At 32.1% G+C, this 26775-nt stretch overlaps 1 protein-coding gene across 2 annotated transcripts in view; it reads left to right on the plus strand.

The window, feature by feature from the left end:
- LOC121121957 (uncharacterized) overlaps nt 1-26775 on the plus strand; it is a 40609-nt gene that overhangs the window by 4198 nt on the left and 9636 nt on the right. For both annotated transcript variants that reach the window (XM_040716950.2, XM_040716951.2), the window contains exons 2-3: nt 13075-13308; nt 25623-25876. In XM_040716950.2, the coding sequence (XP_040572884.1) occupies nt 13075-13308; nt 25623-25876 (488 nt within the window). The remainder of the gene's footprint in view (nt 1-13074; nt 13309-25622; nt 25877-26775) is intronic.

Here is a 26775-nt window from a genome sequence, read left to right on the forward strand (position 1 = left end):
GGTTTCCTTTTGGATACCAGTTACTTGCAGCCGACTACTTGATGGTGTTGGAGGATAATGTAGACCCATAGATCATCAAGATCATGAAGAAGTTCAACAAGGTCAAGTACGTATTTCGGCAGTACGGGCTCCGTCCCATACTGCTAATACTGTACAAGAGTGGATGGGTATCAACATGAATTTCTGGTCCAAGAACTTTTACCCCCTCAGAGCCCAGATATGAATCCCCTGGATTACTCTATTTGGTGGCAAATTGAGAAAAAGGCCTGAAAAGGCTGCCACCCGAACATTGATGCAATGAAGATCGCCGTTTACCAGCAGTGGAGGATCATGAAAAAGGACTACGTTGCCAATGTGTGCAAGGGGTTCCGTAGGCGGTTGGAGGCTGCCATTGAGGCTGATGTTGGCCAGATTCATAGTTAATGTGTATTGTTATAGTAAAAAAATATTCTATAATGAAATATTCTATGTACAACATCATCCTGATTAATTATGAGTATTTTAATGACTACTTAGAGGCAGGACTCAGTTCTTTTCTATACCCGGTGTATATATTTGATTTAAGAAACCCAAGAGTTTTAGCTATAGTTTACAAGCATTATTTCATTTAAGAGACGTATATTGGCCCCGATATGGCTCCTTTCAATCATAAAATCTGTCCATTTTTCATTCTTTTATTTTGATTATCAATTTTGTGGTCTTTAAATGATATTTACGACACATCCAAATGGTAATTAGAATAATTTCTTCTTATAAATTGACGATAATTCGTCAAAGGATATAAACTTTGAGAAAAATCCTTTCAACTTGCTTTTGTATTGACTTGCTACATAGTATAATATATTAGAGTAGATATATATTTTTTTCTTTTTTTTGGCATGAAAAGAGAGAATGATTTAGGCTGTATATAGCATCCATCCAGTTGGATATATGTATGTTATACATATTATATATTTATATATCTCCGATTTATTTTTTATCCTATTTGAAGTTAAAAGAAAGTTTCAGCAGTTTATATAATAATATTTATATTCCATTTTTCCACATCAGGCTTCTTTTTTGTTTCACAACAAAAATTAATTATGTACAGGGTGGTCCAGATAAATTGGTAAAATATTTAAAGGCTTATAACGAACGAACTAGGTGGGGTAGAATCATAATTTTATTATTATTTGAAAGGTATGTTAAATGGCATTCAATTATTTATAATGAAATTCACCTCTCTTCATAACCTTAGCCACATGGGGCCGGAAGTTTCACCATTGTACTGGTTTTGAAATTTTAATTTATATTCCCTGGGTAAAGGACGAAGTCCATGGAAGAAATTACACCTTCTAAAATGACAGTGCACAGGCTCACAAGGGCAAAAAGTGCTGCATGTCATGGCCAAAAATGTCCTCACTTTTGGAGCACTGGTTTTATGCACGGAAGCACCTCGAAACTGAACCCATGCTATTTCTATCATGAAAGTGGGTGGAGCATGAGACCTTTGAGACCGTCTTGCCTGAAGAAGTCCATTATCCGTAGAATTTCGTCTGTGGACTGTGATGCCTGTATTAAGAGATGGATCCATTATCCGTAGAATAGTAATCAAGTTCGTTTGCACAAGGTCACAACTGAGGCCTTTTAATATTTCATAGTAGATGAGTGATTGTCTGTTTTCTCAAAATCTGTTTCTGAGCAAGAGAACCATATTTTGAAAAACGCACAACCACTCATCTACTATGACGTCAATATTAAAAGTGTATAAGAGAAATCCGGGCTCTCTGATGATGTTGAGGGTTGTGACATCAAATGGAGAAAAAATGCCTCTAATTTGGTTTCCTGTTGGATACCAGTTACCTCCGACTGACTACTTGATGGTGTTGAAGGATAATGTGGTCCCATAAATCACCAAGACCATGAAGAAGTACAACAAGGCCAAGTACGTATTTCAAAAGGCCGGGGCTCCGGCCCATACTGCTAATATTGTACAAGAGTGGATTGGGTAGCAATATGAACTACTGGTCGGATGTCTCTTACCCAGCAGTAGGTACGATACATTAAATTGAAAATTCTATAAACAGTGACGTCATAGACCATGAATGGTTGTGTGTTTTATTAAAATCCGCGTGTCTTGCCCGGTAGTCCGTACAACCTACCAGATTGAAAATTCTAAAAAGCCCGATTACATGATGGTCTAACCTTATATTAATCCTGGTTTGTTATAAGCCTTTTACCATTTTTCCGATTTATCTGGCCCACTCTGTATATTAGGGTAGCCCTTAGAAATAAACATTTATCTTAAAATGGTCCTATCATTCCCCATTTTGTTCCCTTCTTAATATAACTTTGCTCTGGAAATTTTTTTGAACTTAAATTAATATTTAATGTTTTGCTCTATATTAAAGAAATGAAGCAAACAAAAAACCCGATATCTCCATTTTTTTTAATAATCTAAAGTTATGTAAATCATGTCTGTATTCATAAATACATTTTATCGCAATAACTTTCTTTTCTGTGAGGCTATTTTTGTTAATTGGCGTACCTTTCGCTTCTCTGTAGTGGATAAATTTACATTACTTCAACGTTTCATTTGTGCTGTGTAATAAAAATGTCAGCAATTGTAATACCATTTTAGTAAAAAGTTTAAGAGCCAACTTAGGTCACGTCTAACTCTTGCTCATAAGTGACAATTTTTGGCACAGGAATATATTCATTTTCACTATAAGAGCCCCTTGAGAAAAGAATGAAAATAAAAACATTTATTTTTTAAGTATATCCTAAAGTCTACGTATATAAGTTCTAACTTGTTTAAGAAAAACTGAGATAAATTTTTTCAATGAAGAAGAATTTAGAGTAGACTACCCAGCAAAAAATTCGGCATATAGTTGGCATATAGTAGAAGTGGGGAAATCCCACCAAGACGAGTCTCAAGTTTAAGTTATGTTGAAGGCTTTCATTGTGTCTTAGACTTCATTCGAGTTCATTTCAAGACCATCGCAATAGTTCATAAGGTGCAAAGTGTTAAAGTTTTCTTGACCTTAGTTACAAGTCCAAGACCATTTTAAAGACAAGTCTTCAAAATATGGAGTGAAGTCCATGTCTTCTATTCTGGGATATGATGGTTCATATATACGAATATATGTACACTGTATTGTGTAGGAAATTAGTATTTGACACCTTGCTGACTTTGTAAGTTTGGCCATTGATAAACATTTTCTATGCGATTGATGTCGAGAGACTGGCAAGGTGACTCCATGACATTTCTTCGTCAGTGCCAAACTTACAAAATCGGCAAGGGATCAAAGCCTTATTTTCTCCACCATATATAATAATAGAGAGCATTGTTATGTTGTCTATGAGTCACCATGTTTTTAACAGCTATATGCCAGCCTGACTCACACTAAACAAGTTTAAATGTTTGGCATTTAATTGTTAGCATATAGTCAGGTAGGTATATGTTCCACACCTGCTATCTAAAGCCTGTTGTCAAAATTGTTTTAAAAAATTCAAAACAATTTCGAAACTAACAATGTTTTGTATTAAAAATGATGTAATTTTATTTTATTTTTAGAAATCTTGAAGATGTTGGCATTTTTCTAAAATTTCATTTGTAATATTTGGGATATATAAAAAGACAAAAACATTTAGTCATCAACTTGCAATACTTTAGGTAATTACATACTTGCGTTGAGCACTTGAATGTTTGTTTAGTTGTGATGAGGGTAATTGAATATTATTTTGATAGTTGATATATTATTAATGGTGTAATTATTGGTATAATTGTTTTTGTACACGTGTACAACTTTATTTCATTGATATAACGATCTTTTTATTCGAAAAACATATAATAAACCAAAATTGACTCTTGGTAGAGCGCAAAACCTACTTCTAAAATCAAATTGAGTTGTGTTTCTTAATTTAGTCCAAAGCTATGGTCGATGATAATGCATTTTTTATATTTTGTGTTATCTTGACTTTGACCTTGATATCTCAAAATTTAGTATCCTCTTACTGTGGCCATATATAATGTTCCTACCAAGTTTGATCAAAATCGATTTGTATATTTTACCGTAATCCTGGTGAATAACAAACATACAAACAGAGGCAACGACATAACCTCCATTCAACTTCGTTGCAGAGGTATTTAAATGTTTAATCATTGATCATATTATTGACATATGTGCTATGGCTCGGTCATAATCTTTAAACGTAAATATTTGACAAACTTTCAGATTCAAATCCGAAACCAAAATTAGACTTATAATTGTCTCGAATTTTATGAGCATTGTAACCAAATTTCGGAGCCAAGGAGTAAAGTTACATTTTTACTGATTACTGATGCCAAAACAATGATTGATCCATTGTTATTACTATTGTAAAATAATTATTAGTTATTATTCGAAATATAATTATTAGTTATTATTCGAAATATAATTGTTAGTAGTTATTCCAAATATAATTGTTAGTTATTATTTGAAATATAATTATTAGTTATTATTTGCAATATAATTATTGTTATAATAACATTTGAAAAGAGACTGTTGGATATACAAGAGTAGTCATTGACACGCCCTAAAACGTAAAAACGTGACAGAATCGCAAATATTAAACACCAAGAGGAAGCCAAATTTCTGTGTAAAAATTCAAATTACTCAGTGGCATCATTTTCTTTTGATTTAAGCTTTAGTTCGAGCTGTCCAGCGATCCTTGTGCATTGTATCTCCAAACAAGTCGGGTCGGACGTTCAACAGTTAAGGTTTTCAAGATCTGGATTATCCATGGGATCTTTTTTAAGATCCGTAAAAGCTTTGAGTAGCTGAAGGACTGTAGTTTATTTATTATGTAGCCGAGTTTTTTAGATCCTGATCCAATACCCTGCCTATCTTTATTAACTAAAAATTATTTTTCTCAAAGTGGAGTGTAGATTATATTTGTATTGTGAGACAAATTATTCTCAATTATATTTGAATTGTGTCTGTCCATATTTAGGACCGCAGTTTACATTTGTATTGTTAGACGAATTATTCACCATTTCTATCAGCGTTGTGTATGTCCTTACTTAGGACCATGGTCCACTTCAGTCCCACTTGTCGGCCCTTAAAAAAAAGTAAAATCGATCTCTCGTGACGTCATTGAGGATGTTTCCCCTTTTTTAATATTCCGTTATTAGATGGAATAAATTATATAACTTTGTAACAATATAAATTGTTTGTATTATATTGTATTATGATGAAAAAAAGAATATTTTTTTGCAAGATATTTGTATTAATCTTAATACAAATCTAATAAATATTATTTGGATTCATAAATCATTGATATTTTTATTAAAAATTACACGGACCAAAAGCTAAGTACCGGTCCCAAGAACCAACAGTCCTCAGGAGCGTTCCTAAGACTGGATTGGACTGAATAAATAAGGACAAAAAAAAAAAAACACAGCAATGTCTTACTCATATTTTGGGTGTGTCGGAAGCTGAACTTAAAGTAGCCAAATTGTTTGTCACAGAAATAATAAAATAATCAGAAATGGATATATTTTATTTGAAAAGGCCATTTGGGGGTCAATATACGTCTCTGATATCAAATAAAGACTCTAAACTATAGCTAATATTCTTGGCTTTTTTATGCATTCATTATTTTCAATTTCCATCAGGAAATTATTCAGATTTCCTTTTGCGTGTGGGCCGTAAATTACTCTCAAATTAGCCTAAATTGATTGTCACAATAAAAGAAAGATAAATTGACAAATTGAATTCAAAAGGTCGTGTCAGGTCTAATATAAAGCTCAAAAATGAAATAAAAGTTCTGAACCATACTTAATATTACTGGTTATTTGATCTAATCCCAGAAATTTGTTATACTAGGCCTGTAATTGACTCGAATATGTGAATGAAGTATTGGACTGTATGTAGATATACATATATGCAGTGAAAATAAAATCGAGATTTTCTCTACTTCTTGACTTATGTCCAAGATTGTTCATAAGTTGATACGCCACATATTTTTTTACAAGAATAGCTCTTTATCTGTTGAATATATATAAAACCTTTTGAAATTTAACATCTTGATGATTAAAAAAAAATGTAAAAAAAGAATCATTCAATTGTAAAGATAAGAAAATACTTGAGAAATTAACACTCCTTCATAAAATAAATTTATGGTTTAGACTCAATCAAACAAGGAAAATGAACAAGGAAAATTAATACCATATAAACACTTATACTATCCAGGTTTTACGATCATATATTTGAATGCACCTTTGTCTTCTAGAATTTTAAATGAATTGACTGTTTCTTTTAACGTTGCTACCTACATTGCAGAAACTTATGGGTTTTGTTTGACAAGGTATAATATCTCATGTTTTCTGTTGTCTTACAACTTTGTAGTTCTTTTTTCATTTTCCAATGAGTATTTAATTGTATTTGATTTGTTTTCTGTTTTATTCGTGAAAAAATTAATAAGAGATACAGAGATTAAGATGGATATTTTTAATATATGTGTTGTATCACATTTGTAAATATTTTTCGTACTCTCCAAAAAATTTAAACATCAAGTTTCTATAATATTTTCATTTTTAACAAGGCTTAAATTTGATCCCTGACAAAAAAGTTAACTCTAATAATTTTCAAAAAAGTCATTTCCCTTGTCAAATTTGACATTAATAAAAAAAAACATGCTGTCAAAAATCCCAACACCACCTTCCATCACCCAAAATCCCCTAATGACGTAATTAATATATAGTTTGTCCTCCCCACTTCCAGCGATGGCGCACTCTAGTCTATACAAGCTATAGCCCCTCATTCTCAAAAGCTCAATTGCGTTATAGGGTCGAGCCCTTAACAAATAAACTTGTATACGAATGGATTATGTTGACATCCTAATATACTGTTATTAATAGAATTGAAATATGTCATCTTAATCCAGGTAAATAAACTTTTATATTTCTTTGATTCGCTCATCATCAGATGAGAAATCTCTCTAGTAGCAACGGTAATGATTGTAATAAGCTCAGGGATGTCAACCCGTGACATTGCGGCCCGCTTAATGTTAGAATGCAGACCACTATTTTTTCTCACTTACAGTCGTATTTTTTTAGGAAAAGAAGAAGCTATGAGAAGGTGAGAAACGATCTTAAGGCAAAACCCTATTCCTTACCTTGTAAATAAATAGAGTGGAGTTACTCCTATATCAGAGTTGTAATAGATATGATCTGCCACCATGCAAAAAAAAATGTTCTGTAGGAGTTTAGCGTAGTTGTCATGACGTGTTATTAAATTAGTTGGAAGCAGCTACGAGATTTAGGAAATAAACACAAAAATCCTGCTCCGTATCTAGCAAGGATAAAGACAGGAATTATCCCAATGTGGATCTTTCAATTCTACTCTTGGTTAGTCTATCAAGGATATACACTTATAATTACCCCCAAACAATTCAAACATTGTCTTTTACGCCCTAATGACTACTTTTATACTCAGTTGAATAAAATAATAATAAGAGCTTTGGAAAATACATGACAAAGTTCATATTGCAAACACAAAAAGTATTACACTCGTTCCATGTCATATTTTTTTAATTGATATTTCCAAGTCTTTTTGTAGTTGTTTTATGATAGAAGTCACTGCAACATTCAATGTCGTGTATATATTATATATATGTAAGTTTGACTATTCCGTCATTTAATAACATACTCTTCCCAGATAGACGCAGTTTTTAAATTCGTTATAATGCAGTACGATATACTTTACATACAAACATTAAGGACATTCAATCAATAGTCGTAAGTATTTTTCAAGACCTACATTTAAAACTTGGCCCTTGATTTCTTCTGAATATACGTATCGGGGGTTCCATAAGTATTTCGTCACTTTTCAATTGGGCGTGAACAAAGTAAAAAAATATAGATTATCTGCAAGGTGGTGACTGTCTGTAGCTTGTTGCTTAAAAAAGGCGAATGCTCAGAAGAATTATATAGCGCCTCTACCGGGTCAACTATGATTATTTACCCCTTTTAACAGATAAATTATTAAAGTCCATGAGAGGACTATGGGTGAATTAGGAAACAAGTTTATTAACTATTAATTGGAACCCAAAGAACATGTTTTAGTCAATATATCCGCCCTCAGAATTGATGGTGAGCTCCAAGCAGTGGCAGAAACTTCTGCGACCCCTTTGGATGTACTCAGGCCTCATGGAGGCCCAGGCTTCTTTAACAGAGGTCTTCAGACGTAGGTACTGTTGTGACGTCTCCTTGATGAAAGTGTCTAGGGAGTTTAGGTCTAGGCTCTGCAGTGGCCACGAGTCCTTTTTTCAGAAGTGCATGTTGGGCTGCAGCTACTTTTGGGTTTTCTTGGCGTTGTGTGGCAGGTGCTTCATCTTGTGAGAATTGCCAACGATGGAATGGATCAGTAGGAAAACTTTCGTCACCGTAGTTTTGACGTTTCAGGCTGTATTCTAAAGGGAACCACACTGGATTCATGGCCTTCCCATTGGATACAACCAGGCCAAACATCATCACTGAAGCAGGGTGCTTGGTGTTGGAGACATATCAGTGCTACTCTTCTTGATCCCCAAATGGCACTACTGGATCATTCTGCTTGTTGAAGGCAAGGTCAATAATAAAGTTCTTCTCATCAGAAAAGATCCCAATGAGTCAACAGGTTCCTCTTGAGGTGGAATACACTGCAGATACTTTCCTTCTGCCTTTTTTAAAACACTGGATACCACTGATGGGGCTTGTTAATCTTCCTGGCCATATCAGTAATTAAGGAATTCAGCATTTTCTTGAAGGCCGGCCTTAGGTGGTTGACAGACACAGAGGGTTTTCTGCCTGCTCCTGGAGTGTCTCAAGTGATCTTTAATTATAAAAACAAATAAAAGTTGAGCAGTTTCGGACACAATTTCAAGTTTAGAAATAGGTTCGCTCAGCCTCGAGTTATAAGAGTTAACAGAAGTATCTTTATTTCCATGCAACTAGAGATGTAACGATTATTTGGAATCGAAGAATCGGGTGTTTTTTCTGGAATCGGGATCGGCAACGTTGAAAAAATGTTTAATTTACGATTTTGTAACAATTATTATTATTTAAGCTCTTCATTACTGTTCTAAGATATGATAAAAACACCCCCAAAAAAAAAAAAAAAAAAAAAAAAAAAATAAAGGAATTTTTGCTTTTGACTTGAAAATTTTTCTTCCAAAAAAATTAATTTCTGTTAATCACTTTTTTTTTTTATTCTTCTTTAAAAAATTCAATATTTGATTTTTTCTTTTTTCAAAACTTTTTTATTATAAACTTAATTTTTGAAATAGAAAAAAAAAGTATTATTTTTGTGAACAGTTGTAGATTTTTGATATTCTTTTTCCAAAAAATCTAATTTTTTGTGAACAGCCATTGGTTTTTTTACAAAAAAAAAAATCTCAAAAACAAAGTTTGATAGCAAAATAGTATTTTTTAACTATTTTTTTAAATATTAAAGAATCGGCATGGGTGATTTTTGCGATAATGGCATCGGAACTGGCAAAGGGATTTTTTTTTTAACATCCTCCCATCACTACGTGCAACCCACTGAATATGTAATTGTCCTTTGTTCAGCCTTCTTAATTGTTTTGGCGTAGATATTATCATAATTGTGCAGATGTAATTGAAAAGAAAGCTAATGGACATGAATGATGATATAATAGATGATTGTGTAGACACTAATGTTAAATGATACTTAAGTACTGATATGCCTAGAGGTCTATTGCATTTGTTCATATACAACATAATGACAAATATATACATGTATACTTATTAGTGTTGAGACTCGGTCCAAACCTGAATATTCTCCCCTTTTGTGTCTTAAGTGTTTTTTTCTATACTGATTTGAACCGATATTTCTATTAGGACTGTGATCTAAGACAGTAAACCAAAAATGTATTTGTTTCCGATTTGAGGCCCTAAAAGTATTTTTGCGTGTTACTAGAAAATTTAATATTTGAAAAAAAATTCCAAAAATTTAATATTTCAAATTTAATTTAATTTATGAATCTTTTTTTCTACAAATTTAAATTTCTGTAAATAGCGATGAACTTTTGAAAATTTTCACCAAAATTTTGATAAATGAATTTTTTTCCTAAAAATTTTATTTTTTTAATTTAACCACAAAATATGTTTGTTTGTGATTGATTGTTGAATTTTTGTTGTGGATTTTTAAAATTTTCCCCAAAATTTGAAATTTTTTTATAAGAAATTTAATTTTTCAAATTTTTATACAAAACATTTTTATTTTTGAGAAAGAAAAAATCCCAAAAATTAAGGCCCTTCCAAAATATAATCATGCACACACCCCTTACAATTTTTTTCGTCTAGTAAACAAATGTTTTCTGTTTCCATATTTAGACCTATTTTTACAGTCTTTATATATAGGGATTATACCTTTAGGATGTCCCTAAAAAGTACCTTTTTGATACTTTCCTTCCCTGTCTGGTTTTGTCCAAAAATTGATATCCCCCTCTGATTTGACGTCTTTAATTTTTAGAGCCCCCCTTGTATTTGTAAAAAAATGTATTGGTGACCTATAAGATCACTGATCAGGGGGCGTCTGCAGGATTATATATATATATAATTTTTTTGTAGGGGGGGTCTTGGAATTGGAACTTTTTTGAAAAGGTTCCAAAATTAAAATTTTGCCTCCGCTGCATAATGTTGTTTTAGAAAAGAAATCCATATAAAAATAATTTACTCTCCATTTTACCATAAAACTTTTTTACCAACCGAATAAATTTCCTACTATAAAACCAAAAAATCCTTCGTTTGTTAGGGAATAACCGTCTTCCAGCTCCCTTTCCTTTCGTACACCCATACTGATAAACTTCATATTGGGAAAGTTTTGCTGATCAGTTCTCATTGGAGTTGACTCCAAAATATATTATACCCATTCTTCCCCCTCATCCCAAATAAATCTTTAAATCGGCAGCCCCTCGTCAACTGATCGTCATAAATGTATGACCCTCTACACCGATTTGTAGTATCATTAAGTTCCTTAGTATAAATATAATATAAAACTCCGGGAAAATTACGTATTGATACATTTGAAACAAACATTATATTTTAAGCTTAAACTAAAAACTCTATATAAAAAGCAGGATATAAAAGGTAGAATAATTAAAAAACATAACATGTCAAGCCTTTCCTAAAATTCTTTATAATTATGTTAAAAACTCTTCCCTTGTAGGAAGCCATTGAGAGAAGTTATTTGATTTTTTCTGGTAATGTGAACCATGTATATTCTCCGATGTTTGGAACTTTTAGTCCTGAAGGTACAAATCTTGTGGATTATAGCTCTCATTTCTTCAACTATCATAGGTTTGTACGACGTCATCCTGATTATAATAAGGACTTTTGAGTTTAACAATGCAAAGTGAATTACTTTGATTTCCGAGGTAGCTCCTTTTTTCCTTCGTAAAAGTTCAAAAAGAACAACCACTTTATGAAATTATTCTTCATCACCCACCAAACCTTTTATTTTTAATTATTCAAATTGCTTTAGAATGGTCAAATACTGACAATCTACAAGGGATTGGATTGGGTTGTTGAATATCCAACCAAAATTTTGAGATGGTCTCGAGATAAAAAATATAATTAGCGAAAATCTGCAATTGAAATGCAATTTCAATTTGTTATTTATTCCTCTCAACGTTGATTTGATTCTGTTTTCTTCCTGTTTTCAAGGATAATCAATCGTCTTCTATTTAAATCACAAAGTATTTCCGCCTCAACTTTAAAATTAAGAAATTGCATTTTCAAATGATATGGGCATGGCATAATATAGAGACCAAATACTGGACCAATTTTTGGGTCTCAATACCTAGATAGACCAATTCCTTTTGGTCTCAATCTATGAAGCGATTTATTTCAGTCTCAATCAATACAACATTTTTTGTCAACATCACAATATAAATCTATTTTTTTGTTTCAATATATATACTTATTTTTCAGTCTATATAAATAAACTGATTTTTTCAGTCTCAATAAATAGACCAATTTTTGCGGTCTTTCTAAATAGAGTAACATATTTAATTTACATTTATTCAAACCCTTTTTTCGGCCTTAATACATATTTAAATCCCTTTTTTCGGTGTCAATATACATACATATATGTAAATCAATCATTTTTACAATTTTTTTAAAATATAAGTTTATCTATCTTATAAATATATTTGATTAAATATTAAGTCCTTTGGCGTCAATAATGCGTTTTAGGCTGCATAGTGACGAACATAATTTAATAAAATAGTTATCCGTTCGTTGAGAACATTCAAATTTAGTGGACTTTTAGCCCACATATTCAATATTCAAAAATTTAAAGTCAGACGAGGACGGAAGTTATTAGTTTTTTTGTACAAATATTTATGGGTGATTTTAGTAGTATAGACATCATCAAGATCCACTCTTCCCAAAAATATTTTGTTTTATTATGTGTATAAATTGACTGGGATACAAACTTTTGCATTGGCGTGTTGCATGCCTGATATCTTATTGATAATTTGGTTTGACATCTACAAAAACCATTTAGATAATTGAAAACAACGCAGTTCAATCACAGTTGGATACTTATTTTTTACGAAACTTGGATAGTGATTCTTCATAATTCTTTAAAATTTTAAAAAAATCCCATATTTAAATTTGCAACCGGTATAACATTTCAAGCAATTAGTTAGGTTGGCGGTCGCCATTCATTTTTTGTTTTCCATTCACCTTAAGGGTGCCAAGCTACCAGTAGATAGTCTGGGGATCCTCTCCAACACAACCACTACGTACGTACGTACGCGCACGCTGATTGAGGATGTGTGGGAGACGGAGAAGTGTGAAGGGAATCTCCTTTGTATGTTAAAAAAGTTAACGTATGTCAATAATATACTTATATCCAAGATTATTAAATATTTTAATTGTTTTAAAACTTTAAATGTTAATTATATTTTAATAATAAATAAATTTCAACCATTTTTGTGCACATGCTATATTTATAATTGGTTATAATATACCACATGTATACCCTCGATTCAGCAAAGTAGCAAATTATAATTTTGGATCATACTTTTTTTTTCTTATAGGTGCCAATGTGGGGGACTCGTCATACACCCAAATCCTAATAGTATATCCCACTCCAATTCTTCAATGTCAAATAGTAATAATCAAAGGGATTCTAGTGGAGCGGGTCAGTACTCATCTTCCTCTGTCTTATCCACCAATAGTCCAAAATCGGAGCATAAAGGCCTTCCCTTGAGTGAGAGCAGTTACGAGATGTACGATCAACAAGAGTCCACTGGAAATGTTGAGAATGAGAGGTGAGCAGATGTGTTCTTTTATTATTATTTAAAAGCGGTAGTACCCGGCCTTGTCAAGAGTAATTAGCTGTAGGCTAAAAGATACATTTTACTTGAAAGATATACATAGAAGAGAACTCTTTAAGAAATCCTCATTTTAACAATTTGTTTTTCTTGAGCACACTCCCACGTAACTATTCAACATGTCAATCCATTCATATGACGTGCTGTGTACTCGAAAATGAAATAAAAAGAGCCTGAGAGTAAGAAAAAAAAAAGAAGATTTAATGCGTACTTTAGTCTCTCGATTACTCACTAACAAAAACAAATACACCAGTGCTCCCGTTATGCTAAATACAAACCGCCTTCAATGATTAATTCATTTTTGCAGCCTGTATATTTTATTCAAATCGTAACATTGTATACTGGAAATGCAAATGAATTATTATATACATAAGGTGGCAAAAACAAATAGAAACAGTGTTTGCATTCGATGCTACATGCACCCACACGCCTACAATATTTAATTAATACGACTACATTGTTATTTATTAAATCCGAAATATGGATATGATATACTATAAATCTGGGAGCACTGTATACAGTATTCACGTTTGATGCTATATACACATCCATACAACTTCATTTTGTTTTTTCTTCGATCAAAATATGTTTATGATATATATTAGAAAGCACTATATACATAGAGTACACCCCGTGACTATTTTTCATCCATACATTCATTCAGACATATAAACATTCCATCGCACAGAACAACTTCCTTTATAAATATAGTAACGGTACAAATATAGCGTTTTGCATGACGTCAGTATTCCTAATATAGGCCATGTTGGGAAATTTAACAACCCCCTTTTATAAGAACAAAAACTCTTTTAATAATAGCACCCCACCTATCAGGGATCACCTTGGTAGTAAATCTGGTTTCTAAGAATTGGCGTGTTTAGCAAAAGATCCGCCCCTTATATGAATATAGAAAAGAAAAGGAGAGTATGTATTTATAGGCTTGTAAATCATAAGCATTTTTTTAGCGTGTGATTTTGTGTTATTGTTAAGAGCCTGAACAACGCTTTTATATTTTCTCAAACTGTTCTTATTATCCTTTCATTCATGAGAAGAGATCATTGAAGTATCGAGTACTTGTGTGTATGTGTGCTTATGAGAAACGGTGAAACTTTCTATCAAAGTATAAACTAATTATCATTCAATCAAAGTGTTTTGATGTTTTATAAGGAAACTCTGTTCAAGCTTGAAGTTTTTTATTAGTTTTTTTTTTTTTTAAGAAGGAGTTTTTTAATTAATTCTGGTTGATTTATGTACGACGTACGAGCATACTAAAAAAAATATCTGAATATTATGGATATGTGGGTTAATAGAATGCTCATTTTTTAAACGGGTTTTCTTTGCAAGCCATGGGATTTTTGTAGACATTTCAACTAAAGTTGTTAAAATAAGAAAAACTCTGAAACATTGATTTCAAATGACACTCGAAAATCTACGGAATCTTATAGGCATAAGTAAATGTCAAATGCTTTAAATGATTATTTGATTTGTTGGGTCTGATAAATTTACATTAAACGCTTTTCTGAATAAAAATTTCATTTCAGCTATGATAAATTGACACTTAAGACTTCCCAAACTTCAAAGTAAGTTTGCTTTTGAAAGTAAATAACAATCTTTTTATTTGTTTTCATTTTAGAAACAATAATATTATATAAGTCAAACTATTCCATAAATTTAAGAGTTTTTCCCAAAAAGACTTAATATTTGAAATATCTTTGTTCAACTTTCTACAAAAATCCTGTGGTTCCCAAATAAATAGTAGAAAAAAGAGTGTGTTCATCTAAGATTTGTAGGCAGGCCAAAAGACATGGAGTAACAGGAATAACTTTCTTACTGGGCCTAAGACAAGGGGACCTTGTAGGCTAGGAAAGTAGGAAAAAATTGGTCAGGGGAGTTCCTTGGATGGAAGTGATTGTATTTTAAAATGAAAAAGAAAACAAACACATGAGGATAGCAGTATTCAATAAAGATTGTGTTTTCTAATGGCGTGAGTTAGAAATGTAGCTGAAGGGATTTTTCAAGTATGGATTGGCAATCTTGTTGATATATCGAATACTCATCAAGCCAGTCAGAGGCTGCAAAATCTTAAGAAAAGCTTGGAAGTTGTACTTTTTTTTTTTTGGGGGGAGAGAAGGGCGTCTTGCTTTCTGCGGTGATTCAGACAAATTTGGAACATATAGAAATATAATATCTTAAGTATTATATTAGGTATGTTAACACCATAGAGGTATCTCCAAATATTTTAACTTCTTGAAAGAGAGAGTTAAGTTTTCTCTATGAGTTTCAAGCAAAAACGAAGTGTAAAAATGATGGTGGGCTGGTGTGAAAAGATGTATGTTTACCTCAACGGAGGGGGGGGGTAAATCGTGTGAGGTGAGGAGGCCTCCAAACCACATCATTATCTCCTCACAGACTTTGTATCATTTTTTTAACCTCTCCAGAGAGACCTTTTACCTCTTTCCATAATCAGACTTAACTTCGATAAAAGCCCCTCAAAGAAAATACTTTTTAATAAGGCTGTAATATTATAATGTGTTTGTACATAATATACTACGACATATTTTTGTTTGGATTTGGTTATATGGGAAACCATGGTTATATGAAAGTGTGTATTTTGAAGCAATTATTATTTCTGAAGGTATATTTAATGCACTTTCTTTTTTGAGACTTTTATTTGACCGATATTGAATGTTAAAAGCTGAAGGAAAAACAAATATGACCTTTGTATATCCCTCCTTGACATTTAGTTTTCATTAATAACCTGCATATAATGTTATTACTTTTTGAGCCTTTAAGTCACGTTTGTGGTGTGTCAATATAAAAAAAATCTTGAGGAAATATAAAGTAAAGAAGAATGTCCCAATTTATTTTTTTTACTTCATAACAAATGGCCTAAAAAGTCCAGGGCTTGTTTAAAATTACATTTTTAAATTATAATAAATATTTATTCATTCGTACTATGGATCAGAGTCCAAATAACAGTTTCTAGGGATTGCTTAACTAGAAGGTTAGTTTTTCTCAACAAGAAGCAGCGAAAATTTAAAATATTAAATTGTTTTTGATCCATTGTTTTGGAAATAACAAAAGACCTAGCACAATAACTCACAAAACTAAAAAAACAGATTGTCATGAAATTTTGAAAGGTGTCTTGAATGAGTTGAATAAAAAAAATGGTGACATATATGTATGAATCCCAGTACTTTTCAGCTCATGTGGTATTTATATATACAGCCCAATATTATATAAACATATTAAAGACAATTATAGGCTTTGTATTCAAATGAATGGAATGAGTTAAGATACCCAAGAACTTTACCTATAGTTTAAGTCAAGGATTTACAACCTTTATATATAATGGGCCACAGAACCTATTCAATTAAATTTCATGAAAAATGGAATTATAAAACAAAATTATTAATACATATTCATTTTAAATTTTGACTAAATCTAATTTTTTATTTCAAACAGCTTAAAAAAAGACCAATCTGGCGACCATGTTCAGGGGCATCTCCAGGATGTTTTCCTCTACTGCATTTATTTGATCGAATTACCTTTAATTTTAGAAAATCAATCCATAAATAATTTTTTTTTTATCTGCTATCACATTATCCCAGAGCGATAATTTTTGTAAAAAAATACAACTTGAAGTGAGAATAAATAGTGGGCGGCAATTCAGCCTGGGTCCATATATTGGACTGTCCTTGCCTAGACAATTTATTTGATTTATGACACTTAAAGCGGCCGATATGTCTTCTTTCTTTTAAAAAATGTACCTTTCAAATTCTTTCTTTGTAGCGATCGATTTTGGGTACTTTAAGTCTACTTGTGGCACACCCAAAGGATTTATGATAATAATTTGTAGATAGAAGTTGATGAATATTCATGGAAAAATACAAATCTAATCTGTACTAAATTTTTGAAAAAATATTCTGGCTTGCTTTAGGGTTGAAGGGTGACACCAAAGTACTCTCTCTCCATTCCTGTAGGATTTAATTCTACTCCAAAAACTGAAATATTCTTATTTGTATTCTATACCTAGATTGGTTAAACTCCAAGGTGTGAATAATTCCTTGTATACCGGTAGTTGCATAAATACGCGGACTAATTTTTAAACGCTTATATCTCGAGGTTCCATGACCGGAAATAAAAAATTCTAGTACAAGTAACTCGGTAAAACTTTGTTTTTGTTTTTCTTACTCGCGTCAAACAAAGTCGTTTACGATGAATGACGAGGCCAAACGTCATATGGTTGCCACTCTCCTCCGAGCCGGTAGGTCTGTCAAGGAGATAATCAAGGACACTAGACTATCCAGGACTACTGTGTTCAAGGTCCTGAAGCCTTTCAAGGAGGGAAAAGATCTGAAAGACCTGCCCATACCTCTGAAATGACTCAGGATTGGCTCGCTGCCAACATGCCATTTTGGAACAATCTGTCATTATGATAATGTATTTAGAAAGTAGTATGATTTATTTCTGATCAAACTATCAACAGATCTATTCCTCTAAAAATCTTGGACCTGTTTGACTCCGTGATGATTTTTAATTATCTACTATATATAAGTTTGGCCTATAGCGGTCTGAAAGAAAAAATTCGGTCTGGATCAGTCTCATATAAATCAGTTGATAGATAAACTGTTGATGATGTCATGTGTGTTTCAAATTGTAAAAATAGGCCTACAATAATGAAGAATGGAGTTAAATGTGTTGCATAAATCATACAACTCATATATAAATCAGGAGTGGGGAGAAAATCTGTCCATAGTTTGAGCAGTCCACGATTTTAAACGATTAAATTTTGGTATATGGTCTGAAATCGTGGTGGAAATCAGTCTAATACCAAAAATCAATCAATATTTGGTGTTGTATCTCAAATACCGAGATACAACTCCAAATATGAATGTAACTCCACTGGGAAAGGGAAATACCAAACGACGTATTGTCTGTTGTAAGTATAATGTCTATGAATATTTTTGTTTTTTTACTATACGGATTGCCAGAAAATTATTTTATTTTTTTACTGTGATTACAAAAATATTTTTTTTAGTTAATGAAATTAATTTGTAATAAATATGTAGATTAGTTTTGAATATCATACATTGCCCATGCGACATAGCCTTATTTTCGTCAGCCAGTACTAGACGAAACGTAGAGGGTTGAGTAGCAAAAAGTGGATTATTAATCAATATTAATTTTCTTATTGATATAGGAAGGTTTAGTGATTATATTTCGACATTCTGGTGCATTTATTCTTTCTGCATAAACAAACTATAATTAACATTCCGTCATCATGAGCGAGCGAGAAGCCGAAAGGCAGCGCATATCAGATCTCCTGGATGCTGAAGTTGAGGGTGCGATGATTATAGACATTGTGAAGTGATCCAGGAGCCTGGTTTTTCAAGAAAACATCTTCAAGAAAGCTGGAAATGGAGAGCACAATTTACGGAGTGATCCAGAGTTTCTGTCCAGCTAGGAGATGAAGATCAATGAAGACTCTCCAAATCGATGAATCGCCTCGCCAACGACTTCTGCTAGGACCATCAGAGGGGCAGTGAAGGATACTTCGGATTTTCATTATACACAAGGACCATACACCATATTGTTATTGTTGTATTTATTTTTAATTAAAGCAACCCCTGGAGTCCAAGTTTTGTGGCACAACTCTGTATTTGTCAACAACTGTTTTTTTTTTGCATGACAATGACAAGAGAGAAAAAAAATTCTTGAATTATTCGTTTAACGACTTTTCTGCTTCTTTTCCTCTCATCAGTGTTCTGAACGTTGATTGGTGGAAATTGAATTAGCTTTTGCTCAATAGGACAAGCTGAATTTAAATGCAAAGTTTGCTGTTCGACGCCGCCTAATAACTCCAGAAATGCTGGGTATTACTGCTTGTTGAGAATAACTCCACAATAAAGAAAAAAGGTGTAACTGTCAATATCGTCAGATCGATCTGAATTCATAATCGGTCTTTGTTTCTTCCTTTGCAGACACTAATTTCAGTGTGGATAAAATCCAATAAAAAACTACGACATGAGTATATTTAAAGTCGTTTTTTTTTCGTTTCATATAGAACAGAAGAGAAAAGGCAGATGATTTAAAAAAATGACCATTTAGAAATTCAGTCCTGGGATCGATTCAACTCTAATTGCCTACTTATTTTTTTCCTTTCTCTTTTTTGGAAAAAAAGTTGTGAGATACATTCAAGCTTAGGAAACTCAATACATAAATTTAACGAAAGGAAATGCTGATTTTCTAGATCAAAAACTATCTAAAATCATTCAAATTATGTACATACGATAGATTTAAAAAATATAACAGGATGTTAAGTAGGTGAAAACGAGGTTTTAGTTATAAAAAGGTGGCTCTATAAGACACCTAAGTATAATTATTTTTTCTAACTGCTTGGAGGAATCCATAGAGTCATTATACATTGAAATTAATTCGATATAACACTATTATACGACATCATCACTTTCATGATACCATTCAAACAGGATTTCAAGTATTATAAGTACGGAATTTTTTTTTATCTATTGTACAAACCCTAGCCTTTCAAAATAATGCACCTTTTTACTAAATATGTAAGCACTGCGTCTAGGGAAAAGTTTTGGAGCCATGGACTATTTTTTTATTAGTAATAAATAGGACAATCACAAAAAAGAAAAAAAGAAGGCGAAAATAAAAAAAATAACCTCACTTTAAAAACATATCCAAAAGTAAGATATATCAAATTTGTGAAATAATTATCTAATTAAGAGCTACAAATGATTGAACAATGACAAAACGCAAGCCAAAAAATAAAATTCATTTAGAGCCGTGTTGACTTTATTTCTGTGGAGTGTAATGTTTTCAAAATTGGACATTGCAATTTACTAATTGGATTCAATTCTGAACGGAGGAGCCACGTTGTTTTTCGTATACACTCACACATTTAATACACCTTATAGTGTGATCCGATGTGACGAATATTGAGCCAGATATAAAAGGCGGGAAATACGAAATTATTTTTTCCCAACCTTATATATAAGTACTCAAATTATTCATTATAAGAGTACAAATGTGAATGATCTAGAACGTTCTTTAAACTTTAAAAAAACTCATTTCCATTCTTTAAAAACAGGCGGGTTTATTTTGATAACAGCTGTCTAACTATAAAGGTACACCATTGTTCTACTCTTAAGTGGCATTTTTGGCAAATTGAATGTCTTACTGATGGTGTTCTGCGCTTCATATTTGAAGCATTATTATACTAAATAAGCCACATTTGTACCGCGCCAACCGTTATTATTTACTCATCATAACAGACAAAGTGTTTTATCAACAGAGGCCGCGGAGTACGCCTCAGAGACTTTCCTCCTGCCTTTTTTTAGAGCCCTGAACACCACTGATGGGAACATGTTAATCTTTCTGGTAATGTCATTAATTGATGAATTTGGATTTTTTTTAAGGGCAACTTCAGGGGGTTGACAGGCACGAAAAGTTTTCCTGCCTGCTCCTGGAGAGTGTTTGAGGTCCTTGCCGCCTTCAATAGCATGGAGATATTGTAAATATCCTTCTTAAAGTCCCTTGTCTACTTACAGATGGCCTTCCTGCGTGAAGGAGCGCTTGAATCTTTATCCTCTTCTCGTACTCTGTGATCATGGTGGCGACTAGGACAATGTTTTTCGTACAAATCGACAGCTAATTATTTGTTCTAAAGCTATTGTAACAAAATATCTCTTATTTTGTCAACATTTACATGGTAGAGATGAGTAAATACTATCGGTTGGCCCAATACATACTGAATTGATTGAAAATAAGAGTAACAAAACGTGATAAATACCACGTGTGTTATGCCTTATCATAGCTTGAAATTGGATGGAAATGCTTGAGCCTCACTTCTAAGTCATTGAAAGTTCGAAAGATTTTTATTCTAGATTTCATCAGACTGTGAAATGTAAAACTGAAATACAGATACTTTTTTTGCTTTATTTGAAGTGCGGATTTAATTTTGAATCCATTTAAAGTTAAAAAAAAAGGTAAATTCCGAATATCTAACAAAGTGGATTATTTTACCTGATATTGAAAATTTTTTGTATCCAAGGAAAACAAAAAAATAGGGTATGCAGTATATAACATTTATGTACATTAATTTATGAGGAAAGTTTATGTAAAAGACATGGATATGGATTTTTTTTTGTGTATACAAATTTATAGTAATAAATTAAAACTTTACTAGAATGATTTATATTGAAATATGGCCTAAAAAATGTATTCTTTAAGAGTGGGGACCCAAAACTTGCAGCAATATTAATAACAATGTTTTTATTATATAGCCAAACAACAGCTGAAATGAAAATAAATGAGTTTTGTTTTATTCCATGGCTCTAAGTGTAAAAATGTCGAAGCTGCAAAAAAAAAAAAAAAAGGTAATGTGCTTGTGATCTCCTCTGCGCTGTTCTCAGTGCCAAGAAGGCTCAAAAGACCCATGGCATCTCCATCCGGACTGCCTATAACATTAAAAAATACATACAGCCCTATACCAACCAGAAAAACCCAAACTTCCCCAGCAACAATATGACTTACTTTTGGGCTTTCTTCATACAGCCCTCCTCCAGCCTGACCTCAACCCCCTGGAGTTTGCAGCGAAATTTGGATTGCTCCAATGTGTCATCATGACAGCAAGGTATCCCATGGGCACGACCTTTATCGGCATGAGCTGTTCGCGGAAGTTTTTATTGCATGTGAAATTGAACATATTAAATAAAAAATATAGTATTTAAAAATGCCACAAATTTTTTTGAGTTGTCTTTCATTGATTCCATAGAGACCACGTTTTTGTAATTTAGTCATGCTACTGCTGGTTTTGTGTCCCTACTCAGTGTATACTTTATATATCAGGCGGGCAGGTGTGGTTATAGCTTTCATAATTAGGAAGGGCTTACCCCAAAAAGTTATCAATAATGTTATAAAACTACTTATAAATAAATAGGTTTATTTTATATATATATACAATTAGAGGGTTTCCGTGTTAAAATCATGAATAGAGGGTAATAGAAACAAAGAATGAAGGTAGAGAAAGGAAAGAAAGAGATGTATAAACATAAAAAGGGAGAAATGATGAGGGAACACGGTGTTACTTTGCTAACACAAAAATACCCTATTTATTTGTTGTCAGCTCTCGATTCCTTCTTCTCCCTTGATATGTCATGTCTATTTCATAATTTATTCTTTTTCATATCTACACAAAGTAATTAGTTATTCTGTATATATGCTCCCTTTCCAAAAGAACAAGGATACAATCTCTTGTACATAGATCCATAGTCGTTTATATAATATTTATACATATTGGCCATTTAATTATTTGTATGAATAAATTTTGGCTGTTTCTTCACAGACATAATATAATAACTAATCATAGCTACTCTTTTAATCAAATATTAATAAGGAATATTCTAATACAGTATCGAATAAAATACTACGTAGATTTTAACAATATGTAGTTTATTTAAAAAATGCTGAAGAAATAATAAGAATTTAAGATATAAATAGCGGTTGGTATGATTGACTTATTTGGCTAACTACCAGATGATTTCGGGCCTTTTTTCTGTTTCTTTTTGGAGGAAAGGTTACGTGATATAATAAAGATGCCAACGTGGGGAAACACAGAGAGATGAAGAGAGATATGGAAAGAGAGAAAAATATGAGATTTTATTACGGTCAAAAACAGGCTCAGGGGGCCAAAAAATATATTAGGAACTAACTTGATTATTTTATACGTCTAAAATATTCCAGACTGATTTGTTCTACCATATTGGATTCCATATATGATAAGACCAAAAAAAGAATTATAAATATATAAATAAGATATAATTTAGAAACGTTGAGCCCCTCCCAAAAAAAAGGAGGCTAGAGTCTCCACAGTGGACATGTAAACACTCTGACCAAACATAATTCCAAATGAGGGATATGCTAAAAGTGTTCCTACTTTATATGAAAATTCCCGCTTGAGGAAATATCCAGATCTAACTTTTAAATAGTATTAATATTTAAAATATGGTTCTATCTATCTCTCTCTCTCTTTCTGTATGTCAGGGTAGTATAATCATTTATAAAATCCTTTAAGTATTTACCTAATTATCATTAACTATCATAATACTTTCGACTAAGAATACACTACTTCATGTTCATGGATAATATAAACTTATGTGGAAATGAGATACGAAAAAACTTTTTAACAAGGCTAAACGATTCTTATTACTCACCCAGGAGGGTCTTGTGAATTTTATTAAATATTGATTGTTTTTTGTATGTTTTGTTTTTCTATGTTTTTAATACAAAATCATTTTCAATTATTAGTCCTATTCAATAACGCCAATTTGATACACGTTTGTAATAAGAAATCTTAACTTTTTCATCAATTTCTCAAAACTACGAGGAAGCAAATTTATTTGAGGCCCAGGTTATGACGGTCCTGATGAATATTATAGAAGAATTATATTGGTAAATGATAGTCGTGTAAAATTTTATCATAGTTACAGGCAATTTGAGTAAATACCCTAGCTCATGGGTTCTCCTCAAACATTGTTATAATTTTTTTGGAAGGTCATCTAAATTATCAAACTTTAAAAGTTGTAAATAATGGTTGTTTTTGGATATGTTGACACTTTCTGAGTTGGTACACGAAGTAAAAAGTATGAGAAATACTGCCTCAGGTATATTGAAAGTAGGTTTAAACGCGTTCATCCACTTTCCATTCATTTGTTCCTCTGTTTATTTTTGAAAAAAAAATTGTTCAGGAGTTAAATCGTTCATTTAAAAAAAAAAACGCGAAATAATTAGCACGTGATCAATTCTTATCCCAAATTAGTTAGCCGCAAAAACGCTTCCCTCATAATATGTCTATTTTGAGGTACTATAAGTAACGTCATTTCATCGTTTAACCTCGTTAGGCATGTAGTTTAAGTAGAATTTACTTTGAGAGTTCATGAAGATTATGTATAAAAAGGTATTCTTGTAGCCAATTAATTTATGACAAAAATTGATTATATTTTGTCACTTTTTTTTAATGTTCCTTTAATTGGTCAGATGAAGTTGCACTGATTAATTATAAGTAAAAATGATAATATTACAATAACTCATTAAGTATACTTCCGTCTCTAGGAACGACTGAGTATCAAACCTATGCACATTGAGTTCAAAAGAATAATTTTTCCCAAGTTTGTTGTCCATTTAGCTACATCGTTCCAATTTTGTCTCTTAATTTTAGCTTTGATCTTTGCGTAAAGAAATATATTTTTGAAGAGCAAAACAAAAGGATTTTTTCCATTCATGGGTTCAAAAGGTAAGGTTTACGCACAAACAGCTCTCGTTTGTCCCTTTACTTTCAAGCCTGATTCAAAATCATTATAATGTAATCACCACGATGGTCTATGTTAATAAAACAAAGTGGTTCCCTTTGTTTTCTATACGATGTATGACTAACGCATTTTGGAGAAGTCCTTAAATTCTACTCACTGCCTAAATACTTTATTTAATAATGAACAATGTAGCAGTGAGTATCTGTAGCAATAACTCAAGACACCTTACGTAATTTAATTAATCAAAGATTGTCTGAATGCACATATGCTCATACACTTTCCAGTAATTATAATATCATCAACTCCTGCTTCCTTCAATCTAAAAGGATGTTCCATTAATGAAATTAGGCATTTCATTATGTGACCATGAGATACAATCTGAGCGGGGAGTAGTCGAGTCAATTTAACTGAATTGAGTGAAACATTTTTGTTTTTTGTCATTAAAAAGTAATTGTAACATTTATGATTAACATACCTCAGATACACATTTATTTATTATATTCATTTTCTTAAAATTATATTCTTAAATAATAAATTATAAATTGTTAAAGTTTAAAATTCAAAGTGTTCCGATTTTAATGGAACACTCCGTATAGAGGACAGAACAAAAATAAGGCAAACGTTGCTTTATAAATATAGACTTGAACTCCTATATTCATCTATTTTTTAATAATATGACATTGAGTTGAAGTTCTTGATGTTTGTCGACGGCTAATAACTGCGAGCAACGCCTTGTACAGCCGCTAGTAAATACATATATAATTAGACTCGTTTTGTCCCTGTTCAGATTCAAAGATATTAAAATGTTTTTTATTCTTTGCGTAACCATATGTATTTGTATCGTAATGGTTGCCTTGATTTGATTGTACTTATGTACTAATATGAATATATACTAATCCCATTTGTATATTTCAGGAACAACCTCAAATCCTCAAGCACATGTGGATCATTACAAAAAGGGCATCAACCGTCAAAGACAACTGTTTCAAGCTCCCTTCCTTCAATTGGAGGAACTGCAAATCTACAGAGTCAAAGCATTGACTCTGAAAATGACTCGGATGAAAATCAAGTCCCAACAACATCCACCAATTCAAGTCGCTCTCGTCAAAAGAAGTTCCTTAAGAATTTTAAACATTCTCCTCAATGTGCGGATGAAGTTGTTTTGCAGAGTAGGTTTATATGTATAAATAGATCCCGTATATTCTCATAGGTATATAATATGAACCTACTTAATGATATAGCACATGTTCTATTTTTTTTTTTTTCTCATTGGATAATTTCTAAGTATTCCATACTTTACCATACATTTAGTTCGAGTTAACATGGGTTTTTTGTTTGAAGGGAAGGAAAAAGGAAATTTAATTACTAAACCCAAAGAACAACACATAATTAAGCTTCTACGATGATTGTCCACATGAATATCGTCATCGTAAAATGGCCATCGGTAGAAAATTTCCATCAACCATCTGTTAATATCTATGTATATAAAATGGAGGTGGTCTCCTTCATGGGTGCCCACATCGTTGGACTTATGAGCCTGAAACTTTGCATGGATCCCTCTTTTGAACCTGGTCAGGCTAAGATGGGGATGCCGATTTTTTATTGTGTGTGTGTGTTTTTTTTAGGGGGGGAGGTCATATAAGAGGGACTTATTCTATACCCAAGACAAAACACTGCTTTTTGGAGCTCAAAGATACTAGATAGGGGGTTGAGTTATGTTTCAAAAACTAACTGGTCTCGTAAAAAACAACTGTTCCAAAAAAGAAGTTTTCTAAAAATATATAACATTAAAAAAATTATGATCAAAAAAAAAAAAAATATGTGAAAATTGCAGTTTTGTCTTTTTCAGGTGAACAAATATGGATTTCCATTTGAAAATTGGATTCGTAGATTCAATAAAATTTGTCTGGAGATTCGCTTGCATATAAATATCACGCACAAAATTGATGTTAACTGAAATATATATAATTTCTGAATTATTTTTCTTTCTTTTTCTCTTTTTTTTTCCTCCCCCAAACGTAGATTTCCAATTTTTAAGAACAAATGCCACATAACGATGCATTTGGGG

The sequence above is a fragment of the Lepeophtheirus salmonis genome, chromosome 7, assembly GCF_016086655.4.
Source record: "Lepeophtheirus salmonis chromosome 7, UVic_Lsal_1.4, whole genome shotgun sequence".
Lineage (NCBI taxonomy): Eukaryota > Metazoa > Arthropoda > Copepoda > Siphonostomatoida > Caligidae > Lepeophtheirus > Lepeophtheirus salmonis.